At 38.9% G+C, this 24,822-nt stretch overlaps 5 protein-coding genes across 9 annotated transcripts in view; 1 reads left to right on the top strand and 4 right to left on the bottom strand.

Annotated features, from left to right (window-relative positions):
* cc2d1a (coiled-coil and C2 domain containing 1A) overlaps positions 1-922 on the bottom strand; it is a 19,763-nt gene extending 18,841 nt beyond the window's left edge. Inside the window, exons 1-3 of one of the 2 annotated variants that reach the window (XM_084930620.1) lie at positions 711-922; positions 364-433; positions 129-267 (exon numbers count right to left, since the gene is read on the bottom strand). In XM_084930620.1, the coding sequence (XP_084786746.1) occupies positions 129-267; positions 364-420 (196 nt within the window). In that variant the 5' untranslated portion in view covers positions 421-433; positions 711-922. The remainder of the gene's footprint in view (positions 1-128; positions 268-363; positions 434-710) is intronic. The other variant, XM_084930621.1, reaches the window with a different exon arrangement.
* A 2,687-nt stretch (positions 923-3,609) lies between these two features.
* On the top strand, positions 3,610-9,380 carry LOC146385066 (uncharacterized). 4 transcript variants are annotated; one of them, XM_084930614.1, is made up of 8 exons: positions 3,610-4,045; positions 4,250-4,289; positions 5,111-5,214; positions 5,301-6,052; positions 6,470-6,998; positions 7,656-7,795; positions 8,094-8,198; positions 9,144-9,380. In XM_084930614.1, the coding sequence occupies exons 2-8, from the start codon at positions 4,256-4,258 to the stop codon at positions 9,220-9,222; spliced, it is 1,743 nt and encodes a 580-aa protein (XP_084786740.1). In that variant the 5' UTR covers positions 3,610-4,045; positions 4,250-4,255; the 3' UTR covers positions 9,223-9,380. The 4 variants fall into 4 exon arrangements, with proteins under 4 accessions (XP_084786740.1, XP_084786741.1, XP_084786738.1 ...); XM_084930615.1 differs by having other exon boundaries at positions 6,470-6,677; positions 6,816-6,998; positions 8,094-9,227; XM_084930612.1 differs by having other exon boundaries at positions 8,094-9,227.
* Positions 9,381-9,504: 124 nt separating this feature from the next.
* Positions 9,505-11,092, bottom strand: nanos3 (nanos homolog 3). The gene is made up of 2 exons (XM_084930617.1): positions 11,013-11,092; positions 9,505-10,885 (listed from the first exon to the last, which is right to left on the bottom strand). Exon 2 carries the CDS (start codon positions 10,852-10,854, stop codon positions 10,192-10,194), a length of 663 nt encoding a protein of 220 aa, XP_084786743.1. The 5' UTR covers positions 10,855-10,885; positions 11,013-11,092; the 3' UTR covers positions 9,505-10,191.
* An 890-nt stretch (positions 11,093-11,982) lies between these two features.
* Positions 11,983-15,060, bottom strand: LOC146385064 (afadin- and alpha-actinin-binding protein). The gene is made up of 13 exons (XM_084930616.1): positions 15,025-15,060; positions 14,867-14,919; positions 14,634-14,734; positions 14,491-14,559; positions 14,282-14,405; positions 14,119-14,197; positions 13,906-14,026; positions 13,401-13,545; positions 13,188-13,291; positions 12,941-13,102; positions 12,606-12,717; positions 12,362-12,530; positions 11,983-12,168 (listed from the first exon to the last, which is right to left on the bottom strand). Exons 2-13 carry the CDS (start codon positions 14,913-14,915, stop codon positions 12,072-12,074), a joined length of 1,332 nt encoding a protein of 443 aa, XP_084786742.1. The 5' UTR covers positions 14,916-14,919; positions 15,025-15,060; the 3' UTR covers positions 11,983-12,071.
* A 922-nt stretch (positions 15,061-15,982) lies between these two features.
* LOC146385063 (guanine nucleotide-binding protein G(I)/G(S)/G(O) subunit gamma-10) lies at positions 15,983-22,704 on the bottom strand. The gene is made up of 3 exons (XM_084930618.1): positions 22,480-22,704; positions 21,770-21,896; positions 15,983-17,612 (listed from the first exon to the last, which is right to left on the bottom strand). The coding sequence occupies exons 1-2, from the start codon at positions 22,567-22,569 to the stop codon at positions 21,771-21,773; spliced, it is 216 nt and encodes a 71-aa protein (XP_084786744.1). The 5' UTR covers positions 22,570-22,704; the 3' UTR covers positions 15,983-17,612; position 21,770.
* Between the last annotated feature and the right edge of the window lie 2,118 nt (positions 22,705-24,822).

Below are 24,822 nucleotides of genomic sequence, written 5' to 3'. Positions count from 1 at the left end.
CAGAAGAGGCAAACATATGAACATAATGTCAACTGCTCTTTGTGATATAAGGAAAAGGTCAGTTTAAACATTAGCACATGAATGAGAAAGAAAGAAGGTTTAATGTGCCAGAAGTGTGTCATCCTCACCTCTCCCATCACCTTTCTTCCCTTGTTCTCTTCCTTCCTTCCTTCCTCCCACCAGATTGAGTAACTCTGCCTCCAGCTCATCATCATTTCCCTCATCATCCATGCCGCCATCCGGAGACAGGTCAAGGAGCAGCCCCATCTGTGACACAGACAGACAGATAGGAGAAACGGCTTCAGAGTCCTGCCTGCTTGCCACACGTAAAGTTTACAGTTATCAGACAGGGAGGGTAATTACCTGTTTGGCTCGGGCCGCCCCTTGACCCCGAGGAGGTGGGTTGCGACTGCGACTCATTGACTTTTAATACCTAAAAGTGAACGCACAAACAGGCTGACAGTAAATTACCCCCAAAAGGGAAACTAATAGATATAGAATAAAGTTAAAACAAATACAACTCTGACTCCTTGGAGTAAAATATACATAAATAATGACTACTTAGTACACCTGAGTCGGTACACTTCACTATCAGCCTCAAGGGCAATGTGGCGTAATAAATCAAACAACTTCTATGATCTAATATGCAGTTAGCTTCTATATTTATGTCAGCTAATAGCTAGACCCACAGCTTCACACGGGCTGTTTACCTGCTTAGATTAACGGAGTTAAACGTTAGCGTTACAGCCACACGGGTCGACGGTTAAAATCGGATCCAAATGAGAAACAGCAGACCAGATTTACCGTGACAGATATTTTTCTGCCTTCTTTTCGAGTTCCCAAAACAAGATTCGCAGGCAGTGGAATTTACTTCCTATATTGCGTCTCCAATAGCAACGAGCATTGCACTTTACGGCTAGACCAGAGCCGTTGAATGGAGAGTCACGTCTTCACGTGATTCATGCAGGGCAAATCGATCCCGGAAGTGCTTAGGGAGAGTGATTGCAGAGCGAAAAAGTGTTTTTGTGTTTGTTGTTGTTTTTTGTAATTAGGCATCAAGAAATGCATCATTATGTAATAGTGTTTATACCTCGGTGAGGTACATGCATTAAAATCTTTGTATATTTATTTATAACTCAAATATTCTAGCATTCATTTGAACTGGAAGCCTTATTTACTTACTCAACATATTTTAAAACTGTTGAATTGTTGTTCATGTGTTGTTTAACAGCATGCTAATCAGAAAGAGTCTAAACCAAATATATTACTATATGTTGATGGAACAAAATAAATATTTAAAAGTTAATTGTTTCCTACCTGCCACGTTTTCTTTGTTGTCCTTTCAGAATTTATCATAAATTTATGTTATTTAAGAAAAGGTTATGAAGGATGACATTATAACGATTCACTGCACTAGCATGAGCGTTAGTCTGCTTTCTTTGTAAATACATAGCACACTTGATAATAATAATAATATACTGCTATTTGTTCTTTTGTATGACATAGGCAGAAACCTCTCTGTTGTGTATGTAAAAACAATCTGCTACTAAATTAGAACACATCAATACTGGGAAGGTTACATTAAAACAAGTTACTGTGTATCATGTATCCCTGTATACATCCTTGTATGCAGTCTCCACTGTGGTGTGTTGTGCTGCTCACTCAGAGATCAGATTATAAATTACATCTACAGTCATCCCAGTGGCATCCTACTATCTTTCTTATTGCTGCTTACAAGTATTTCTTTTTTCAAGCTAATGTTTAAAGGTGAATATGTGATTATTTATGCATGTATTTTGGTAATAACTCTTAATTCTTATCATTGTAGTTTTCATGGCTATATTTGGATAGCTTTATCTAACTTGTTATCTTTATGTACGTCAGAGCTGATTCACTGATGGAGGAGTTTTGTGGAACAAGAGCAGAGTAACACCAGCAGCAAACTGTCTACCACAGATAGAGGTGAGTCACTTTAACCTGAGAAATTAGATAGGGAGAAAACATAGCATCAAAGAACCACTGATATTATTGTAATGGTCCTCTAACCTCAAAGTGCCTATCAACAGCCAAAATGGGAAGCATATGAACCAATCAGAGAAGAGCTTTCGGACAGTTTGAGCTGTGTGTTGGTATACATGTACTCAATATTGTTTCTCTTGCATCCATGAGGGGAATTAGCATGATGTTTGCTCAACACTTTGTGGGAGGAGCTAGATGTTAACCACGTTAGTGCTCTGGCTAAAACCGTAAATGAAGCCATACTGTTATCAAACTGTGCTCATACAAAGTGAGTAACAATGTTGTGGTCATTATCCAACATAATAACTCAGGAGCAAAAGGACAAATGGATGAGTACTTGACAAGGACACCTGACAAAAAAGCTCACCCCACTTCACTCTTCTGATTTTTCAAATTATTATTTGCATCAGGACATCTCATTATTTTTAATTAGAAAGTATTATTAAAGTTGATGAAATGTTACAACTGAAAAAAAAAGGAAATATTTCAAATCAAATATGTTCTCAGATTGTTGTTACTCTGTCCATCTCTTTTTGCTCAATAGAACCAGACATGCAACATCCCCGACAAACATCCTGATGAGAGTGGGGTGGATTTTACTCAAGGACAGCTGGATCAGCTCAGCTATCTATCTATAACTATCTTTGAGTTTTTGGTGCTGAGGAGTGAGAGCAGGGGTGAGGCATGCCCCTCACAAAATGGTATGGTCACATCAGTGGAGCTGTGGGCAGAAATTACAGGAGGATAAGCAGGTTCTGATCTTATTTTACTCTTATTTTACTCTCATAAGTACATCACTGACAATATAGTAATATTAAATGAATATTAAATTAAGCAGTACTTCCAAAAACAAGGGAAAAAAAGTTTACTCCCTACTTTACTTGTACAGTTTCATCACCTGTGAGCCCAACATCAAAAGAGTTTTTTGTTCCTTCATCTAGAGATATTAAACTTTTATGTCAAATCTATCGAGTAGTTCTTAGTAGTATATAAATGTTGTCTTTAAGCACAAACTAGTAACTGCTTTGTTCATCTGTGTTTTTGCCACCATCTATTGGTCAATTAGATTTCATGCAAACCAATTCATATTTTAGAGAAAATCACATATAAGCGTTGGTTTAATGTTCAGATGATCAGACTTATTTTGAAATTAGTAGCCAAATCAGGTGGGTGATTTAGAATTTTCAGTCAGGTGCATATTTTTGGATATTGGAAAAAATTTGGAATACCCGGAGAAAAATCCAAAAGAACATAGAGAGAACATTCAAACTCCTCACGGGAAGAAAGAGGATATTAAGAGTGCAGCAGATTGATAAGCAAAAGAGCAGGAAAGGTGAAGAAGAGGTGAGCTTCCAAAATACAAGACAGACGTGAGAGTTAAAAAAACAGTAAAAGGGACCATTATGGCACAATGGAAGTAGAAGGCCAGTACTGGCCTTTGTCTCAGAGCTTCTACTTTAAACTGACTTTAAAAACTGAACTAAACATTTTTACTTTTTTTCTTAAGGTTTTACTCCTGTTGCTTAAAAAAATAATTGTGAGACTTTAAGCTTTAGGAAGAAAGTGTTTGACATTTAGTATTCAGTTTACTATAAAATATATAAATTTAATTTTAAAAGGTGCTATTATTGTGCTGTTATCTGTTAGATTGAAAGTCCAGTGTTTTAAGATTCTGGGAACGCCACTGCTAACAAAAGCCCTTTACTTCAGGCCTTATTTGAATCCAGATGGATAAGTTATATTAAAAAAAATACTTTACTTCAATACAACTTTTGTGAAATGGGGAAAATGCCACGAAACGTTTTTGTACCAAGCTGGAAACATCTGCGGGTCTTTGAGAACTGAGTTGCTTTTGAAATCAGCTTCAAGTGTTGACGAAACACGTCCATCACTGACGTAAAACGTAAGCACACGGTCCGTGCATCTGGTGGGTGGATGTATGTCCCCGTGGGAAGAAAAAGTCAGCTGAAAAAAGTCGTCAGTTTGTCACAGGAGTTATTTAATCCCCATATTTTTATTACTTAATGTAAGCAGACACATTTAATCGGTGCTCCGATTATCTGTACGTTTTCTCATTGAGTAAGCAAAGTTTACGTTTGTTAGCTAGCTAATACATTTGTTTCGATAAAAATGTCTTTAACAGTTAGCTGACTCTTTTGCATAACCTTAAGTTAGCTGACTTATCAGCTGATATATCTTTGATATTTTCACTTCTTTATCTTCCTCGTAGGAGGAGATGGCGAAAGGCAAAACGAAGATCAACAGCAGTGGTAACAGGAGATGCTACTGACACAGATATTTGCTAATTTAGCCGCCGAATATAAATAATTATAAGATTAATTATGGTTTAAAATAAGTTGATTTTGAAAAAAGTTACGAATTTGATTTCAGTCCATTTAAAGGAGTGTGTTGTGCTGTGTCCTGTGACTCCTGTCTTGTGCCAGAGAGTGATTACCAGTATTTAAACTGTTGTAAATGACTTGTTGGCCTATAGTCTACCAAACATATCTCAACATATCTCTGATGAATGATAAAAAAAGTCATTTTTATCCAGAAAGAACATTTCTGCCACAAAGTAGATATTGCAATCAGTTTTTGGCAAAGTGACTTTTATATATCCTTTATTTATAGACAAAACTCTCATTGACATTAATTTTTTTTCGAGAGATTTCTGGCTAAGAGGGAAGCAGGAAATATAACATCATCTATAATGATATTTTATGTGGAGTAAAAGGACTGGATCGATTATTACTGATTAGGTACAATAATGCAGAGTCACAAAACAACAAGCCATTTCTTTGTATAACTATTTTGTAACTCCTGTTACAGAAGGCTAACACAAGATAAATAGTAATAAAGGAAAAACATTTTGGAATAATCCTACTAATAATACATAAATATATATAAGGTATTATATAGTAATTTTACTTGTCTGGCCTACTTGAGATTAAACTTGCTGTATGTGACTTAAGAACTAAAAAGGGTTTGACTCTCCTCTTTGACATAGCACCAACTAAATGTTAATGGTGAGTATATGTAGTGATTCTTCTCCACAGTATTTGATTAATTGAACGGATTGCTTTGTTTTAAGAAGACTTAGCTCCACCCCAGGCTCGGTCACTCAGGTCTAGAAAGAGGGAATGTCCAAGTGATGACATTTCTCTAACCGATGATGTTCAGGCTCCACATCAACAGGTACTTTAGGTGATTGAAACAGAACCTACATTCACATATCATTAAGACAAGCTGCTTGATTCTCTTTGTCTTTTCTTTAACTTCAGGATGCTGAAGAGTGTAACACAGCAGTAGTTTCCACACCACCACAGTGTCCTCAGTCTCTTGCTCAGGAATGTGCTAAGACTACAAATCAGCAGGAAGCAGATCAAGTCTGTGCCACAAAACAGGAAGAAGATGCAGGCTGCTTTACAAATGTGGAACTTAAAGAGCAGGATGCTAACAATCCCAAAAATGATTCTCAGCTGGAGGACCTTCAAGTACTTTCTGAAAATTTCACCAACAAGAGTGGAACAAATGAGGAGGAAATGGATTTAGATGAATGTAACAGATCATTGTATGACACACGCACAGATCAGCTCAAGGTCTTCTCGCCTATCACCATAGAACATGTCCAGTCCTGCCCGGTTGCTTTGAATGGAAAGGAGAACTCTGATGTGGAGAGCAATCAACACACTGGCCCAGAAGAACCTACCAACGTGTGCTTGGGTGATGTCACAAAGGGGTCGGTAGCAGGATTGCCAGCCAAGAAAAAGCGAAGGATGGGCATGTGTGGCCTGACAGAGAAGGAGCGGAGTCATTTTTTAATGACACAAAAGCGTGAAAATGGGCAAAACAGAGAGGATAAAGTGGAGAAACCTATTTGCGAGAACACAGCTGAACCTGTGACTGTGGAAGAAAACACATCTTCACTCCCGTTACCATCCTCACCTCCATCCATCCCAGCAGACGGGCAGAACGGGGAGCCGAGAGAGGAAGAGATAAAGCTTCAGCCTAGTCACTGTAAAGGAGATGAAAGGTAAGTGTAATATTACATGTATTAAATTTTTACATTTATTAGAGTTTTACACTGTTTTAGCAACCAGCAGTGTTGGAAAGGAACATTAACACAACTACTGTTACATTAGTTATATTTTACCTAAAAGAGGTTTCACGTAACAGTTTTGCTCATTTAAAATTTAAACACCATGAACTTCAGTTAATGATTAGTTTTAAATACCTTAAATATCAAAATGGAGTTCAGTTTAGACAGTTTTATTTTCCAGAATTGAAAATCACAGGACAAAGAGAAAAATTAAGAATGCAAAGTGCTGTTTTCATTGCGAGTCAAGATGTGAAATAACAGAAGAGGTTTATAAAAATTCAAATGACTTTTTAAAACTGACTTGTATATGTAAAATACAAGAGATACTAATTTGTCATTTCTTTCTTTGAGAACACACAGAGCAGAAAGTGAAGCCTGTGCTGCTGTCAGTCCTTCTGATGGCTCCACCGCTGGTCTCGATTCCGGCTGCTCAGAGGGAAAAGGTTGCGAGCGTGAAGATGGCATAGTTACTGATTCAGAGCAAGCCGGTGACTTAGATCACCTTGCAGAAAAAGAAGCAGGGGAGGATTTGGGCAGCCAAAAACTCCAAGAACTCAAAGTTTGTACCAATGAAATTATGGCTGAAGTACCTAAAAATCAAGAGGAAGCTGGCTTAGCAGAAGCAAACTGCAGCTCTGCCATGTCTTTCTGCACAAGTCAAGATGAGAAGACTGATGGTCAGGCTCTCCTTCTGCAGGTGGACAGTGTTACTGGAACAAGAGATGAGAAGGAGGAAGAGATCAGCGGGAATGTGTTCAGTGGTGATGGAGCTGATAAAAATGTCTCCTGTTCACACACCCAAATGGGAGGATTAAACTGTGGTTCTGTGGAAATCTGTGAGACTGCAGCAACACCCAGTGTCTCAGAGAGGAAAGACAGTGTAAGTAGTGGCACTAAAACCTAAAACGGAGGGAAGGAACAGACTGTTATGCAACAGAGTATTATTTTGAGAATAATGTCAAAATGTGGCGATTACAGTTGTTGTTTCAAGTCAAACAACTTCCACAGCTCGTATAAGCTCTACAAAATGCCCTGTGTAGATGAGCTAGGGAAACAGCTTCAGCTGCCATTGTTTCAACTTTATTCTTCTTCTATTTTAAGGATTAAAGGACTAAATCTTTCTTCTTATTTTGCCCTTTTGTTCCCCTTAATGATTCATTAATGTAGTTTATAATGTCATCTCAGCGTTTGACCCTTATGCACCACCAGTAAAAGCACTGGGCATTAGTGCTGAAACTCTTAATCAGTTATTGATTAAACTGTCTGTAAAATTATAAGTCATTTATGTTAAAAATATCAAGAACAAATGTTTCAATCTTGTGTTTCTAGTATATTTATCTGTGTTGATTTACAGTCAGTTTTCCTTGTATTCTCTTTACTTGTTATGTTAATTTGACAAATTAATTATTTTAATATTTAAAAAACTAAACTATGAAATTAATTAACTGAAAATAAGCCCAACATAAAATAGCTACTTAATTCATATCATGTGGAAAGAGCATTTATTGTTTTTGTTTCTTTGTGTTTATAAATACAGCGTGATCCTGACGAACCTGCTGCTGGTCCTTCAGCTGTTCACGCTGATCGCTCGCAGACACTCTCACTCACTGCTGACTCGTTTGGATCTGGGTGCTTAGATTATGTGTCGGACTCCCAGCTGAACACCATCGTTCTGATGTAAGAAATAAGCGAGGAAATACCAGTACATCCACTGATACACAAAAGACTGCACACATGAACAGTCGGATGCTTCAGATGTACAAGTTTCTGTATGTGTATATTTCAACTCTACTGTGCTAATTTTACTCAATATTCAAGAAACTGTTTTAAAAAATACTCTCAAATATAAAAAAAGACATTTTTAAGAGACAATGCTGTCTTCAAGTTAAAAATGTACTTTGGTCATCTTATGAAATTAACAGACAAGCTTTAACACCTCTATTTTTAAATTATTCCGATGTTTGTGTTTCTATAGTGAGGATGAGGCGATGCAGAAAGAGGAAGACCCTGATTCCTCAGACTGTGATGAAGATGGTACAGACCTAATCTGCGGACTTATCAGAGAACTCTCCTCTCTAAAGTTAGTACATGCCATTCTTCTTTCAGCTACCAGCGTCTTAGCGTCTCTTCCTATAGGTAACCTTTTGACTTTCACTACCATTAGTCAGTTTAATTGTTTTTATACTCGCCTCCCTGCTGTGATTGGTTGGGGGTAAAGCATGTGTGGTCAACTCTGCCAGCTGTAGATCTCGTCTGGTCAAAGATGAGCAAGAGAAAGTATGTAGATGTGAGAGAGACTGACATTTAAGTGGCAAATTTGCTTGAATAATCCTGCAGCACCTTTAAAGTCCATGACATTTATCTGTTATTACACACCTCTCCCATTCTTTAAACCAGTCACTTAAAAGGCAGTTCTTGCTCTAATTTCTAACTCCAAAATTTCACTAGAGCAACTTTGTAGGTTGCACATGTCCAAAAAAAATGAATGTTTTATCTCCCTTTCTCTTCCAAGCAAGGCAGTTTTCTTCTGATTGGGTGCCCCACACAAAAAAAGCCACAGTTGTGTGCCTGAGATGACCAAAGTAGGGCCATCTACTCTCACTGACATTACACAGAGCCAAGATCAGAAAAACAGTAAACCCCATGAATTCTTCAACCTGTTGTGCATCGTCGACATGCACAGCGGGTTGAGGATGGTAAAACAGAATCGCTGACAAAATTAAATATAATAGTGGCTTCTCTCAGCTTCCCAGTAGATGCACCTATGGTACAAATTTGAAGATCGTTGGTGATTTGCAGAGAAGTTGACCTCTGACCTTAAGGTCAAAGTCATTTGGATTTGAACTTGTCTGAGATTTTTTACTAGGTGCTTCTCTGGGATTTATCTTAAAGTCCTACATCACCTCATTCTTGAGTTCACAAGCTTGGGTGTCCATGACGCTTGTAGCCCACCCGGCAGGTTGACGGATACAGAGTTAAATTGTCATGAATGAAAAATAATAAATGTCCTCCATCTTTCTTCTAGTCGGAGAGTCATGGCTGCTCATCGAGAGCTGGAGAGCCTGCGCCGTAGCAGTAAAAGTTCAAGGAGCTCAACTCGTTAAGAGAGTTGTTTCAGGTTTCTTCAGTCCTTATTTTACTGCTGCCCCAGTGGTTCACTGGTAAAGAACACATGTTTTTAAGTGTTTACTGTTCTGGTGTTAACTGCAGCTCAGTTTTGTTTTGCTTTTTTAGTTTAATGACTCATTCCACTTCTTCCCAAATAAAGATGGATGTTTATTACATGTGTCTTGTCATTGGTGATTTAGTCACATTAATTTGAACATGGCTCATTTAAAATGTCAAAAAAAAATTCAAAATTGAAAAATGACAACATAGAATGCAAATAAACTTAACCAATTTAGTTATTTATGACTTTTTAGCACACAAGAATATCCACAGAGAAATTTTCAGACTTTTTCCACAAAGGCAGAAGAGTTACAACGGTGTTAACATTTTTAGAAAAGCCACAATTACAGTTTTCAAAATAAAATAATCTATCCTCAAGAACAGAGGCCTACTTGCACACATCAGAGAAACAAGAACAAGTCGCTCATTTTTAAAAATTTAAAATGCTGACATGGTCACATAATGCTTTACCTGTTTTAGTAGAGTTATTAATGATGACTGCATCTCTTATAATGTTTGACAGTGTTATAATCCTTCAATGCATGGACAGGAAATATGAAACTGGATATCAGCTGGCCACGTTTTAAAAGTATGTAAAAGAAACATACATTAATTTTTTGAAACATGTCTCCTCCCAAACATGAAATCTGTCAGTCGTTCTTGAAAGTGCCTCTCAAATCCAAACACCAAACAGCTGAGGTATTTTAGGCTGGCAGGACCAGCTGCAAAGAAACTCTAATCAGCTACACAGCAAACGAACCAAAGCATGCAAATGAAAAGCACACAAAAGCAAAACCACACTAGTGCTAAAATAAATACACAAATAGAAAAAATAAAGTCACACTAAACGAAACGAGGGTCCTGCCTTCTGTGTAGTGTCTTATTGCTCCTTGCCACCTGCTGGTTCAGCGTCTGGACTTGGCGTACACGGAGCTGTATGCGCTGTCTACTTTGGGGCAGAAGCGCTTGGTGTGAGCCTTGGCCCCCGTGGCTCCACACAGAGGACACACGTACTGCCGCAGATAGGGACACAAAACATCTCCTTCTTGGTTCTTCAGCCAATGGGATCCGTAGACCAGCTCAGACTCTCCGTTGTGTTTACAAAAGCTGCAAAACATGCGCTCAGGAGTGGGTAAGACTGCCTCAGGTGTTTTGAAACGACTCGTCTTCTTTCGATCTTTTGGCCCCCGGGAGCCCGGCGGGTTTTGCATCACTTTCAGATCAATTGCGTTTGGTGCATATGCCACACCATCCACTGGATCCGTGCGAGCAGGGGAACGCATTAGTGCACATTCGCGGGAGCAGGGATCCGGCGCGCTCTCTGCTCCGAGGCCACCTTGGCGAGCTGCGTTATTGCGCACAGATACCATAGCTTGACTCATGTCGTCACACTCCGTGTGATGAGCTTTGGACACAGGCTGGGAGGACTCGGAGACGGTGCTGCGACCCAGGATATCTCGAATTGTATCACACAGTCCCATGTAGTCTCGCCAGGGCTGGAAACTTTTGCTGTCGGACTCCATGACGCGTGGCAGGTGATGAAGGAATCCCCAAACCATTCCGTTCATTCTAGCTCCAGTCCGGCGATGTTTTCGGCCCCTTCGGGAAGATGACCCAGTTTTTTTTTTATTTTTTATTTTTACTTGAAACAAACACCAGCAGACAAAACAGCTCGCGTTGCGCACAGAATTTACGACTAGTAATTGAGCACAAGGTGTGACCTCACCAACAGCTCAGCAGCCAGTCACGTGAGCACGTGTCCAACGCGTGCGGCCAATTAAGGTGAATTTCCTCCAAATGTTTGCGCAGCCCCTGTCGAGGGTTAATAGGTACATAGATTTCATTTTCTGTACGTAAACATATTCAACATGCTTCAATATCAAAATAAATATGTCAGTATACAAACTTTTTCATTATTGGAATAAACATTAAAATAAATTATACTTCATTTCGATAATGACTGAAAAGTTAAAGAGCCAGAAATACATAAATCATAATTCTATATATGTAGATGCCTTCTCAGTGCCCATCTTAGTCCAGTTGAACTACTGTTCAGAAATTTTGGATTATACTCCCTCCCCCCCAAAAAAACAAACAAACAAACAAACAAAAAAAAAAAAAGTTATGAATTTGCTGAGCTTCACTTGATCCAAATAAGTTAAACCAGTGATAAAGGCCAATGGCACCTTAAAGAACCTCATGGTATCACCCTTTAGTTATGCAGCTATAGTCTCAGACTGCTGTGAGACCTCCCATGATGAACTTTCCACCACTCCTTTTCACTCCCAATGTTAATATGCCACTATTGCATGTTAACTTATGTACTCTCTCCTGTTTGAATTTGGTCCCCTTTTGTTGTGCAAAGTCTCTATGCTCCTTTTACCCTTGTGTTGTCCTCGGGATTCCCATATACTTGTTTGCCATTCACCTACGGGTCATTTTTGACCTGAGGACAACACAAGGGTTTAACAAGTCATAGCAGATGGCTGCCTGACCTGGTCCAGATCTTGGGTCGTCATCCTGTTAAAAGGGAGATCTTCCACTCTGCTGTTGCAAAGTGTTCTTCACAGCAGGGAATTACAGTTCACTAAATTCTTGAGGTTCTCTCTAAAATATAGTGCAAGTCTACTGACAACTTTAGATCACAGCAAACAGCACTGCATCCACATGAAAAAAAAAAAAAAAAAAAAAACAACAAAGAAAAAACTGTGGAGATAAATAAAATTCAATATTTATTGTCAATTCTAAAAAGGGGAAATTGAGTTTTCTGTTCAATAAAATTGCATTAAAATGACCAATCTAAATGTGGAGCATGGGGCGTGTGCCCAATCCTGTCTGCTCCAGCGTCCCATGTTTCTGAGTGCTGATCAACATCTCTGGATCTACACAATACAGAAACAAAATTTAAAATAAGCAGCACTTTCATAAAGTCAGGAGGAAAGGAGTTTGCAGTATATACAGAAGTTGTATCTGTTTTCATGTCACAACCCCCCACCACCACCCAAAAAATACTTTGTTAAATAATTATTGCATGAAAGGAGTGCAGGAGAGAACTGAAGAGTCATATCAATCAACCTGCAGTTGTATGGTAGATTGAGGGCAGAGTAGAGCTCAGGAGTGCTGGGGGTTTGGACTCTGCCTCTTCCCTGATGTAATCCAGCAACGGCGGCGGTCCCTGACTCAGAGGTTGATGGAGTAAGGGGAAGACAGCCAGATATGTTGGTGGGTCCCAAACCTGACAGACCTGGAGTCAAACATATGTGTGACTTCAAAGCATTTGACGTAAATTATTTAAACCTATTAAAACAACTTCACTCACTGAGAGCAGTGCTCTCTCTTCTGTTGTTTGGCGCTCCTTTGTTAAACAGAGGTGAGTCACACAGATATTGCTGCTTGAGAAGAGAGGCTCTCTGTTGCTCAAAATCACAGCGCTGCAGACAAAACATTAAAACACAAAGCAGAAAAACAAGTTGCATAAGAGAACCACTCGAAAATGTACAATCCTCCAGTGTGATGGTGTCCTGATAAACAAGATAATTTTTTTTTTTTATTTATTTATTTTTTTAGACAAACCTTATTAGGGAACTATCAGACTGACAGCAAATGACATTTATATAACCCTTTATAAATGAGTCTGCCTTATTTTCTTCAAACCTCACGGCTCAGTCGAATGGCGGCATCAGTGAACGACTGACGTTCTCTTTCAAAAGTCCTCCTCGTATGATGGAGCTCTGCCCAGCGCACCTGAAGACGTTCCCACTCTTCCAAAAAGTAGCTATCAGTAAGTTCGGAGGGGATGGGTGAAGCAAGGGTATCCTTCAAAGAAATGAGGGGGAAAAAAGTCTGAGACTCGCAAAAGTTTACAAGACAAAGAATGTTACCTCATATTAGAGGGCAATACCTGCAGCATTTGCTGCTGCAATCTGACAAGATGTTGACTCTCTTTCAGTTCAGCTTCCAGCTGAGCCAGAAGCTTTTCTTGGTCGGTACCAGCAGTAGTCTGACCTGCATGAACACTAATTCTTAAAAGTTTTGCAGTCAACACTCGATACAGTCTTCTTTGACCTGACAATATTTCACAGATTGCTTTAAAGTGTGTTTAAAAGAGGTTTACCTTCAAACATGATGCCCTGTAGTAGCCTCTGCACTTTCCTCCAACTCTGAACAACCCCGCCTGTCACATGTTCTCCAAGTGCTTCCTCAGCTTGATCCAACCTTTTATCTCCATCCTGGGCCATATCCATCGACTCTGACAGGGTCTTACATCAAAGTTTAGATTTATTGGGATTGGGAAGAAGACTAATGTTAAAAATATTCAAAAGCTTTGAAAGTGTATTTATTATCTTGACATTATTTTAGTAGCTATTCCAAAACTTTAAACTTTACATGGTCTTCATCAGCAAATGTAATTTGTGGTTTAAGGCAGCAGATTTATGAATATATGATCAGTCACTATAAGGTTCATTAACTGTTGTATCATTCCAAATGTTTGCAGCAGCAGGGATTGAAACTCTAAAAGGATCTTGTGGTGGGATTGTGTTTTCATTTGACTGTTTTTGGATCAGTTCATTCAACATCACTTATTCAGCATCTCTGGTGTTAGTTAAGCCTTTGCCCACCTGCTCCATGTCGACTCTGAGTGCATGAAGTAAAGTGGTGAGGCTGTGACGCAGCTTCATCGCCTCTCTGAGCTCTGCTTCTCTTCGCTCCAGCATCAGACGCAGTGCTGCCTCTTCTCGTCTACGAGTTGGAGAGAGCAAGTCAAGATTAGGAAGAGCAATTTGATGAGAGTCCAAGATCAGAAAATGCATGAAAATAACCAGCTAACGTACTTCGCAGTAGATCTGAATGATTTAATTGGCTGTTCTTTTTTGCCCCTGCTTCCAGGTGGAAAGTTTAGAACCTCTATGGCTAGATAGAAAAATATAACGGGTTGAAAGTTACAGGATGTGAGAAATATTTAAGAGGTAAGCAAACTGCTGGGGTTAATCTCACCTGGTCCTTTCTCTCTATGTCTGTCGGTCATCTGTGACAGTCGCTCCTTCAGTCTGTTGGTCTGCAGTTCTCGCCGTCGTAGCTCCGCTTCCTGCTGGTTACATTGGAGCTGCAGATGGCCGCACTGACAAGTGGAAAGATATACTTTAGGAATTGGAAATGAATATGAAGGCATTCATTTAGAAAACCCTCACATGCTTTTATCTTACTTTGACCCGCTCACATCTCAGCATGTCCTGAAGCCTGGCCACATGCTCATCCATCTCTTTTAGCTGCTCCTAGAGGGAAAGAGTTCACCTTGTCTCCTTAATCTGAAACACAAATCTGTGCTCTTAAATTTATTGTAACACACCCTCAGTGAGTCTCCTTGTTCCTCCCTATCAGCCCACCAGGAGGCGCTTTGGGGGTGCGTATTTAGAGGGTTGAGACTGGGATCCCTAAACAGATGAGAGTCTGCAGGAGAAACACGAAAAAGCAAGTAGGTGGAGATAAGGTGAAATATGAATATAAATATGTCTTTTTTTTAATCTGCGGTCTGGAAGCTGTTCTGGAAATGTTCTTTCAAGTGAAAGACGATGTCATTACCTGAGTACTCCTGTCTGTCGTCTTTTCTTTGGACAAACCTGGAAGCCATCTGGCTGCAGTATACGTATAATAGCAAAAGGTAGATGTTTTTACAATTCTAATTGATGTGCACAACATCTAGGAAACGCTGCTATATATAACTTTACAAATGCTCTCACCTGAGCAGCAAAACCTCCTCAGGTGAGTCCAGCCTGTGTTCACAGGTGATGACACTTTTGTTAATTATCACTGACAATGATCAATGAGGAGACTGCAGCTTTAGACCATTATTCAATCAAACTACTTATTATAAAAGAAATTCCACTACTACTTCTCACATTGTTGCTGTGGAGATTGAACGGCACAAGATTCCTGGGGGTGCATGTGACTGACAACCTCCTCCAGTGTCAAAGCTCACCAACACCTGCACTTCCTACAGAGGCTAAAAAAGACTCATCCCAACCCATCGTGCTTCATCACTTTCTACAGAGTCACCGCAGAGAGTGTTGCATTCGTCTGCAACATGAGAGTAGCAGTGTTTCAGAAAGAACGGCACTGACAAGATTATCAGGGTCTCACTGCCACCATCTGGGGATCTGGCAAAGGAACACTGCCCTTCATGGGCAAAAAGGATCGTGACGCTCATATCTCACCCGGTCACTGGCCGTTTTCCCTCCTGCTTTCAGGCAAAAGGTATCGCAGTATAATGTGAATTTACCCAACTGCCATCAGACTGGTAAATTCATAATGTACATCATAAATGGATATAGTACAATAACCTAAGCACAACTGAGCTTTTTCAGGTTTCTTATATAAATGTAATGCCATGTTAGGGTTTTTTTGACAGCTGCACTAGAGCATTTTTACATGGTCCCCTTTTTGTTTTTCTGTGTTCATAATTTCGTTCAGCAATGCATCTGTAATGTATCGACTGAATGCCAATAAAGAAATCCAGATGTTTTTTTCCCCGTTTAATGTCAAATTAAAAGCAGTACCTCTAACAAGAGCAGCAGTGATAATATGAGACGTCTTTGCAGTGTCACACTGCTGTAAGTCACAGTGTTCGTCACCTGTCCCATGACTTTGAGCTTGCTGCTGTATTTTGTTTTCAAATGCATGAATAGAACAAATGCAGCACATTATCAACATTTATTTTATTGTTGTTGTTGTTTTTTTTATGAAGACACTGCCGTTATGAGTATATTTTTCTTGATTTATAGAGGTGACACATGACAAACTGATGCTGGTGAGATCCTGGAGATTTATGACATGTGGGCAGACACTTACTAGTGCACAAAAGTTTGTGTTAACGTAGAAACATGCCACTTGCATACAAGACAGATGGTCACTGGAACTGGGTCAGTGCATGCCTACCCTAAATATTCATTTAAAAATCATAAATGATTTCATTTATCAGCTGTTCAGATGGCTTTAATATCAGATTAAAAAAGTGAAACCACGTTTCAAAATGACATCAAACTTTTGAGCATCACACTTGATGCAGTTCTCTGTTCCTCAGATGCACTTTACACAATATATGATCTGGAAAATGTTGATGTTTGCATATCCTTCAGTCTTTTCACTTTGACTATAAAACACCTGAGACTGAACCTTCTGACCTGCTAATGTGCGAGTCGTAAAATAAGTCAAACAAAAAAGTGACACTTCATAATAATAATTTTCTTATGCTATCTGTGCAAAGGATTAACATTTCCTTAAAAAAAACATAGCATACAGATTTTCATCAGTGTTCAAAAAAAAAAAAAAAAAAAAAAAAGTAATTTAATTTAGTTTCTTTTGAAGGCTTCCCACAAAAGCAACGTTTATAAAGATACAGACTAACAGCAGTGAAGGTTTTGGTTGATAGTAAAATGATTCCAGTGTGGAAAACAACTATTGCAACAAGTCATTGCAGTGGATTCATTAAATACAAACATTATCAGAAATATGTTTCTAATGTGATATACATTCAATTTCTGCCACTATCCAAATAGTGTAAGGCCATAATGTGTTTTTAAATTAAAGACAGGTACAGATACAGGCAGGTAAAAGCACGTCTAATGGGCTCTTACATACATACAGAAAACAGCGGGACAAAATGTTAATGAACAATCACATGCCCTACAGCGAGAGGTTAAAAGTGTCGTAAATCAGATTATTAGAAACACCTTTTACATAATCACAAATACATGAGCAGTTTCTTTTGGCCACATATAGACTTAGTCCTGTGTCTGTAGTGTTAATGTCTGTGCTTTGTAATGACACACTTGGCGTGGATAACAACATGTTCCTATTGCTGAGCAGCACCTGCTTTAAATTAATGATTGATTGTACTTCCACGTGTTACGCAGAATACAAGAGGAAGTTACACTTGCACTGGCCGTTAAACATGGGCTGAATTTTACTGACTGGAAAGAGACACTATTCAGTCAGTAAATGGAGTGGACATGTTAAGTACTAGGTGAACCCAGAGCGGCTTAATCATTAGTCAAGTTAGTGTGAGGAACAACTTTTTTTTTCTTTTTTTAAACATGTAGAGTTTAGACCTGCTTTTATGTAACAGATTGGAGTTATGATGCCATTAGTTTGGCAAACAAGTGGAATAACTGCCCCCCATAATCCCTCCTCCCCTCTCCCAAAACCCATAACCCCCGACCCCTGTGTGCATCATCCCAAGAGGTGCTGCAGGTAGATCTACAGCGGCAACAACTAGAAGTGAAGAAAGCCTTCAAAGAACAGATCCAGAAATCCTCCGCGTCTCCTTCCGCTACACACACACAAAAAAACAGAAACATGGAAAAAGAGTTAAGCTGCAGGCCAAAATGACAAAAATCGGTAAATCAATAAAACACATCTGATGACATCTAATGATTTACATGCATGCTAAAACTCTGAGTTTGTGTTATGAAGGTGGTTCACTTGGTACCAAGGTACATCGCCATGGTAACTTATGCTGCAGAATAAACCTGCTCCAGAGGAGTGCATGTTTGAAATTCGAGATAAAAAAGGTATGAAATCACTGCCTACGGACCAACCAGTTCTACAGAGAACAGCTTCAGCATTCCTAGAATATCACTCAGACCTCCGTGTGTAGACAGTAGGAGGACCAAAAGTTTTTTTTTTATTATCATCTACAGTCTTTTTGTTTTTCTCTAATGAGCATCAATAATAAATATATACATACAATAAATATTCTTAGACCCATCTTTATTTCTTTTTTTCCCCCTTGTTGGCTGCAAACAATTTGAAAACATTTCATTGTTCTAAAAGCCTTAATGCTCGCTCCTAAACCAGAGCACTGATTTGTATGTTTTATTCTTTACTCTGACTGCAGCTGAAAGGATGAACTAAAACAACAACTATTATGATCTGTAAGATTCTCTTACCAAGTCTTAATACCACGTTATGTGTAATGTTATATTGTTGCTTTATTTACACAGTCATCTTTTGTTTTATTGCCAACTTTCCTTTTTCACTTCAAATAGGCCAATCTTTATTAACAAAGTAGGTCTATTCTGGTCTTACTTACAAAAGTGCTTAAACAAATTACTAAACAAGTGGACACGCACTCAGCTGCTCTCAGTTTGTATTATGTGTGTAACCTTCATATTTTTCTAATATCACGGTTTTATCCTTGCAAAATCAGCCACTCTGCTGCTAAACAGACTTATTTGTGTTTGTTATCTTTTGTGTCAACACGCTCCATGTGACCTCTCAGCCTGACTGATGATGTTAGGGTAAATGAAGCCAGATAACAGAAAGATCACAGAGGAGAGCAATGACAACACCACTGTTGGTTTTTCTCGGAAACATTAAGGTCAGGAAAATTCCTAATTGTTTGTATAGTCAACTCACATTCAGCTGTCAAACACACGCATATCTGACCAGGCCAGACAGCATTAGGGTTTTTGCTGTTTAGTGGAATACGTTTTAGCCCAAGCCAAAAGAAAAACACGAGTACTTTGATATAATATTTTGTTCTTATCAGTGTTTTGCTTAAAGCACATTTTTGTTTTTCAAAATGTTAGAAATAACACAAAAACACAAGTTTTTGTCAATTGCTTCCTTTTGTGTAACACAAAAGCACACACACTGTTGTAACACAATAAAGCAAGCTTTAAGAAACAAATGAAGCAACACTTCAAGTACTGTATGCTATGTTTATCTCTTATCTGTTTTTTCTACTTCTTAATTTTAATTATTTTTAATAAAATATTCAAATATTATTTACTTATTATTACTTAAAATATTATTTTACTATTGTACCTTTTACTTTTATTTTCTCCTTTTTCGACATTTTTAAAAGCAGATTTTATTTGTCTTTTATTAGTTTCATGTCTACGTGATTCTCTTATTTTGTAATTATGGGTTTGTTTTTTTTGTATTTTGTGTTTTCAGTTTTGTCACTGCTGGTTCTGCACATTTTTGCAGACTACATAGTCCATTTGCCTCCATTGAAAAGCACTTAACTTTGGTTTTAAATTTCATATTAAAATTAGTGACTTAACTAATTCACATATTTAACAGGGAAATACTCCACCTATGTTTTAAAGTTTTTAGGTTTAAAGTTAGAATTAGGTTTAAGAAGCTTGGAAGTGCAATAATATTACTGAATGCTTAATCATGCTTTGTGTAGATACCAAAAATAATGAAAAATAATGACAGTGTAACAGCATTGAGTGTGGGAGTAATGTTCTGGGTGGTTTGTACTGTAGCCTTACTGGAACAGGTAAATAAAATAGGGGCATCATTACAAGTATTATCAACACTTGGCCTTTTCCTGTGGTGACAAGTAAAAGTATTTCATGTGCTCTTAGTAGCACATGCAGCTTGGTAACCTGATGTAATTTCCTGGAAAACTCCACCCAACCTTAACAGACAAGTGAAAACTCCAGTATAGCTGTACTGGGTTTATATTCTTAGTGCTGAGGAAACTGTGGGAAAAGCAACGCCAACATTGTCATTTGTGTAAAACATAAATAAGTTTGAGAAAATAACGATAACATTTCAGTAAAACAATGGTTCTATGGATGTTTTTTGGATGTTTGTAATTAAAATAAATGGGTCAGCACAATGGTGCAGTAGCTGACACCATCAATTCACAGCGAAAATATTTGGGGTTTTAATCCGTTGACCTGCTGGGGCTCTCCTGTATAGAGTCTACACGTTCTCTCTGTGCCTGCATTGGCTGGCTCCAGGCTTGAACATCTTTGCATTAGCGCTGTGATAAACTGGTGACCTGTCCACAGCTACAATAGGCCCCACTCATGATCCTAAACAGGATAAATTTGTTAAGAAGACTGATGGATAGTATACACTTAAATGGATGTACTCACATGTGTCGATAAAGAAATAAAACTGAACTTAATGTGTTTTTTTGTCCCATTTTTATTCTCTTTCCATTTGCTTCTGTAGGGTCAAATAATGTGTAAATATACTGTTAATTTCCACTGTTATGCTGATGACACACAGCTATATGTAAATACAAAAATCTTTTGAAGGGCGAGGACGAGTAAAAAAAGCCGCCCCGGCCTGTTCATAGTCTGTTTATATTCTAGCCTATTTGCCCCAAAGGCTGGGTGGAGCAACCCTAGTGTTTGTAGTAGTGCTCAACAGCATGATCAATTCACTTTTACCAACAATAGAAACATTTGGACTGTGAAACATATTTAGGGGCACATGTGCGTATAATACGACCAGCCCAACTAGCCTCTTTTTATCTCAACTAAAAGCCTGAAAACAATTACAATTGTAATTACAATGAAAACCCTCACAGCCTTAATCAAACCACCTGATCTCCAGCCTTTCTTTTATTTAGAATAAATTAAAACCAGTCCAAATACATGCACACCATCAGGACGACTGACTACTTGCAGAAATCCCATACAGGCACAGGATGAACAGTGAGATGCCACTGTTTACTGTGGCATCTTTAAATTCATCAGATTTCTTGTAAACTTTGCTGCAGGCTGAAGGCAGCTAACCTCAGTAACTCCTAGCGTGAAAAGCTAGAGTCCTTCATGTTTGTAATTAAAGCTTTAATTAAGTTAGTTTAAGCTTTAGTTAATATTTTTGTGTGTGTATGTAAAATAAAACTGTAAAATTAAAGCTGTTTTTGATAACATGGAAAAGAACAAACAGGCCTGTGGGAGAAAAAAAAAAGGTTTTCAATCACGTGCCCAAAGTTGCGACATTGGATGCCGCTAAGACTTGTCTCTATGACGTTAGATGTTGGATATCACAAAACTTTGGTTCAGTGACACCAAACTCACTGTCTGTAATTGTAGATTTGATTTTATATTTTCCCCAGTTACCTTTATAGTCTCTGTGGGCTAAATTAAGTTCACTGACCGGAAAGGTGCTCTAGCCTGTGAGCTTCAGGTCAAGCAGCGTAAAACAAACTTTGCAGGAAGGCGACACATAGAAACACATTTATGCATTTTTGGAGTCACCAACTGAATACATGCAAATTCCGGTGGCAATGCAATGCATGCAATTTGCGCTGCTGCGACTTTTCTACACAGCTTCCTTGTGATGTTGTTGTAAAGGCTCTGAACCTTCCTCCAAAACAGATGTGTTAGCAAGATAGCTCGACATGTATAAAATGCATTCCTTGAGCAGAGGAGCGATGCACCGCTTGACAATTTTAAACTACAACTAATTTTATTTACATTTTTTTTTTATCAAATATCAGGAATGTACTTTAAGGTAACACTACATTATTTGATACCATCTACTTCAACTGTGTGTGACCCATATATGTATTAACCCCCTAAAAATGTCCATTATGTCCATTATAAATGCCCCCCAAAATGCAGGGTTTTAACTGGGTCATAATGGATTTTTTTCCGCCCTAGTTTAATTAAATATACAGTTTTATACCCCCACCAAATGAAACCTCCACGAAGGAGCAAGCAAGCCTACCTCAGAACAGGGAGCAGGACTTGGGGGGTCTGAAGGGATTATCACTGGAGGGGACGCCCATCAGGAGAGGATCCTTGGAGGCGTTTTGCATACAGAAGTTTTTCAGATCTGCGGCAGCCTGGGACACCTGCAGAGCCAGACACACGAGTGAATGAGTGAGTGAGTGTGTGTGTGTGTGTGTGTGTGTGTGTGTGTGTGTGTGTGTGTGTGTGTGTGTGTGTGTGTTGGGTGGGGGATCATGAAAACAAAAACAGAGTATTTGTGATTCCTGCTGCAACCCTTTGTAGTACCCACTCTCTCATTTACATGACTAACTGGCTCATTTTTTTTGCATAACATTTGCAAGGAACAGTTCCATACACGAACGGGTGTGTCTGCTGTGTATCTTTGACAGATTATGCTCACAGTCTCCTTAAGATAATCAACCCAGGGAGGTTTAACTTTCAGAAATTCCATAAACGGGTCACTTCTCCTGACACTTTATAGCGACTTTCTAAAACAAACTAATAAGCAGAAGAAACTTGATCGCTTGTAGCTGCGATTTAAACTACCAGAAAGCAATCTGTGAGTCATAAGTGTAACTTAGTGTGGACAACTTTGTTGAATCTACGGACACAGCGTCACTTCTACGGTCGGTCTCCGCCATTCAGCAGCAAGAACAGCTCAGTCTTCCGTGTTTGTGTGTGAGTGTAGCAGGGGTTCGTTCGTACCTTGATCCTCCGGATACTGGCCTCGAACCGGAGCTGCTTCACGGCTCTCTGGGCGATAATTAAGTTGTTGTTGGCATTGTTGTTAGACATGGCGACGGCTGTCGGTAAAGACACGTTGAAGGCTGTTTCTTATAAACTGCCACCACCGAGCGAGAGGAAATTTACCCCTAACGGCTCCAAACTAAACCCGAGAGGGGAAACATCGTCCACTCGTCAGTGCCCCACCCCCGCTGTGCCAATGAGGCACTGGATTGGACTCTAGACCCGTCAATCAAAAAGTAAACTCGGAGACACGCCCCTGAAAACATTAACCATTATTATTAGTTTCCTAGAGAGCAGATCTCGAGGGTATCCTGTGACCTTCAGCAACAACATTTATCACATCACTTAACGTCCACCAGTGTGATAGCCATATCTACAATAAAATACGTGAAAATAAAATAAGTGAGGGTAAATGACTCACTGAACACAAATCTAGTGTTTTGTTGGAGACATCCAGTGTAGCAACAGCAGGGCGTAATTCAGGGATTTTTACTTTGGTGCCTACACAATAGCATGAAAGATGGACATAACTTCCAGATCTGAAAAGCCAAGCCAAGGTGAAAGTGTGCTAACCTTTGCCTTCTTTTTAATACCACCAGGGGGCGACTCATGTGGTTTCAGAAAGACTTGTATAGACGAACATGGGAAAATGGTCCAGGGCTCACTTAATCTGTGACCTCAGTAAACACTTTCCCAATGAGTTTATGAGCTTAATTGATACTTTCCAGTCATACTGAACTGAAAATTAAGTCTGTTTGAATTGCAAATGATGGTCACTCAAAAAGCCTGACAGGATTATACAAGATCTGCTCCCTGGGTGTGTATTTTCACAGTACTCATCCACACATCACTCATCATATCCACTTTCAAATCACTAAGTTGGAAGTGGCAAAAATGCTCACCTTGAGTGCTTGCAATAGGACCATACTATAGGATGGTCCTGTTGTGTAGGATAGGATAGAATAGGATCATACTAACAACTGGGTGACATCAAACTGGCAAGTAAGTGACTAGTTCAGCTCTGTTAAAACAGTAAGCACAGTTCTAGTGTTAGTACTGTATCGCTATGAAGGTGATATCTCATGAACATTGTCACTGCATGAAAACTTGGTCTAGCTATTATCTGATAACTGTTTTGCATTGTAATCGAGGGCTAAAAATTGAGCCAACACGGAAATGCCAAAAATTGTAGTTCCTGGAGTAACTTCAGGATGGCTTGAAAAACAAATCAGTCCCCACAGACTTCCACGGTAAAAACGGCCAAACAAAAAGTATGTTTAGAGCCCTGTGTAAAAATGGTGTTGGGCTTTATTTTGGGCTTCATAATAAATGTGTAGTGGGTGAGTCTTTTATAACTTATCTGTCTGGATTTTGCTAAGATTTGCTTTGACTTCAAAATTAACCGGAAAAACCAACATAACTTTAATTATGCAAGAGGATCCTTGCCTACAGGCTGTCAATCACTGCCTGTAGTTTAGAACCCATTGACATCACCAAATGCTGTGGTTCCTCCTCTGAGATGCTCTAACAGGCTTTTATTGAGCCCATCTTCAGTTGTTACTTGTTTGTGGGTCTTTCTGCCTTCAGGCTTTCTTCGGTAAATGTAAACCACGGTCTACTAGGGTTCAGATCAGGTGACTGACGTGTCTATTGAAGAATATCCTATTTCGTTGCCTTTAGAAATTCTTGCAGTATTTTGCTTAATCTTAGCAGAAAGTACAGTCGTGTACTCATCACCAGGAGTCACATCATCAGTAAACACAAAGTTAACTTGTTTCTATTCTTAACCATACGTGCCAAGGCCATGACATTACCTGGTGATGTGGTATACTCTGGATCATACTCCTTCTTTATTTGACTACTCGTGAACTCTTTGTTATCTTGCTCATAGGTATATATGTTTTTAAGTCAAGATGTTAATGCAGTACTTTTGTAAAAACCTCTTGAATTCAAGCTGGAATCTGCACTTCACTCACATCTAGAAAATTCACTGTTGTAGTGTACAGAGGATCACTGAAACAGTCGTTGACCAAAACCTTACGGACCTGAATTTCATCATGTAGTACAAATGACAGCCTCATGGTGACGCCAGAGGAAAAGTTATCAGTTAACCAAAGTCATTCAAATCCTCCATTGAGACACATACTACATTTAATGACAGTTTATCAAGCTGTTGTTTTTCATCATATTTTTCACCTTTTATGCTGTGAAACGTTATAACTGGTTTGGTTATTAGACCCAGAGAGGAGCCCAGTGTTTTTTGAAACAGATGGTCTTAGTCCCAGTAATAAAAAAAAATAG

Source organism: Perissodus microlepis, chromosome 6, assembly GCF_051167445.1.
Source record: "Perissodus microlepis isolate ML-2025 ecotype Zambia chromosome 6, ASM5116744v1, whole genome shotgun sequence".
In the NCBI taxonomy this organism is placed as follows: domain Eukaryota; kingdom Metazoa; phylum Chordata; class Actinopteri; order Cichliformes; family Cichlidae; genus Perissodus; species Perissodus microlepis.
The sequence above is the reverse complement of the archived record's forward strand: the minus strand, read 5'-3'. Positions and strand labels throughout refer to the sequence as shown.

Bases quoted from the DNA above. Each gene is read 5' to 3' on its own strand.
- LOC146385066 (XM_084930612.1), top strand. From the start codon at position 4,256: ATGGCGAAAGGCAAAACGAAGATCAACAGCAGTG. The intron at 4,290-5,110 runs GTAACAGGAGAT...CTTTGTTTTAAG, and splicing joins AACGAAGATCAACAGCAGTG to AAGACTTAGCTCCACCCCAG. The intron at 7,796-8,093 runs GTAAGAAATAAG...GTGTTTCTATAG, and splicing joins CTGAACACCATCGTTCTGAT to TGAGGATGAGGCGATGCAGA.
- nanos3 (XM_084930617.1), bottom strand. From the start codon at position 10,854: ATGAACGGAATGGTTTGGGGATTCCTTCATCACCTGCCACGCGTCATG.
- LOC146385064 (XM_084930616.1), bottom strand. From the start codon at position 14,915: ATGGCTTCCAGGTTTGTCCAAAGAAAAGACGACAGACAGGAGTACTCA. The intron at 14,198-14,281 runs GTGAGATTAACC...TTTTCTATCTAG, and splicing joins ACATAGAGAGAAAGGACCAG to CCATAGAGGTTCTAAACTTT. The intron at 12,531-12,605 runs GTGAGTGAAGTT...GTTTGACTCCAG, and splicing joins AAGAGAGAGCACTGCTCTCA to GTCTGTCAGGTTTGGGACCC.
- LOC146385063 (XM_084930618.1), bottom strand. From the start codon at position 22,569: ATGTCTAACAACAATGCCAACAACAACTTAATTATCGCCCAGAGAGCC. The intron at 21,897-22,479 runs GTACGAACGAAC...CTGGCTCTGCAG, and splicing joins CCAGTATCCGGAGGATCAAG to GTGTCCCAGGCTGCCGCAGA.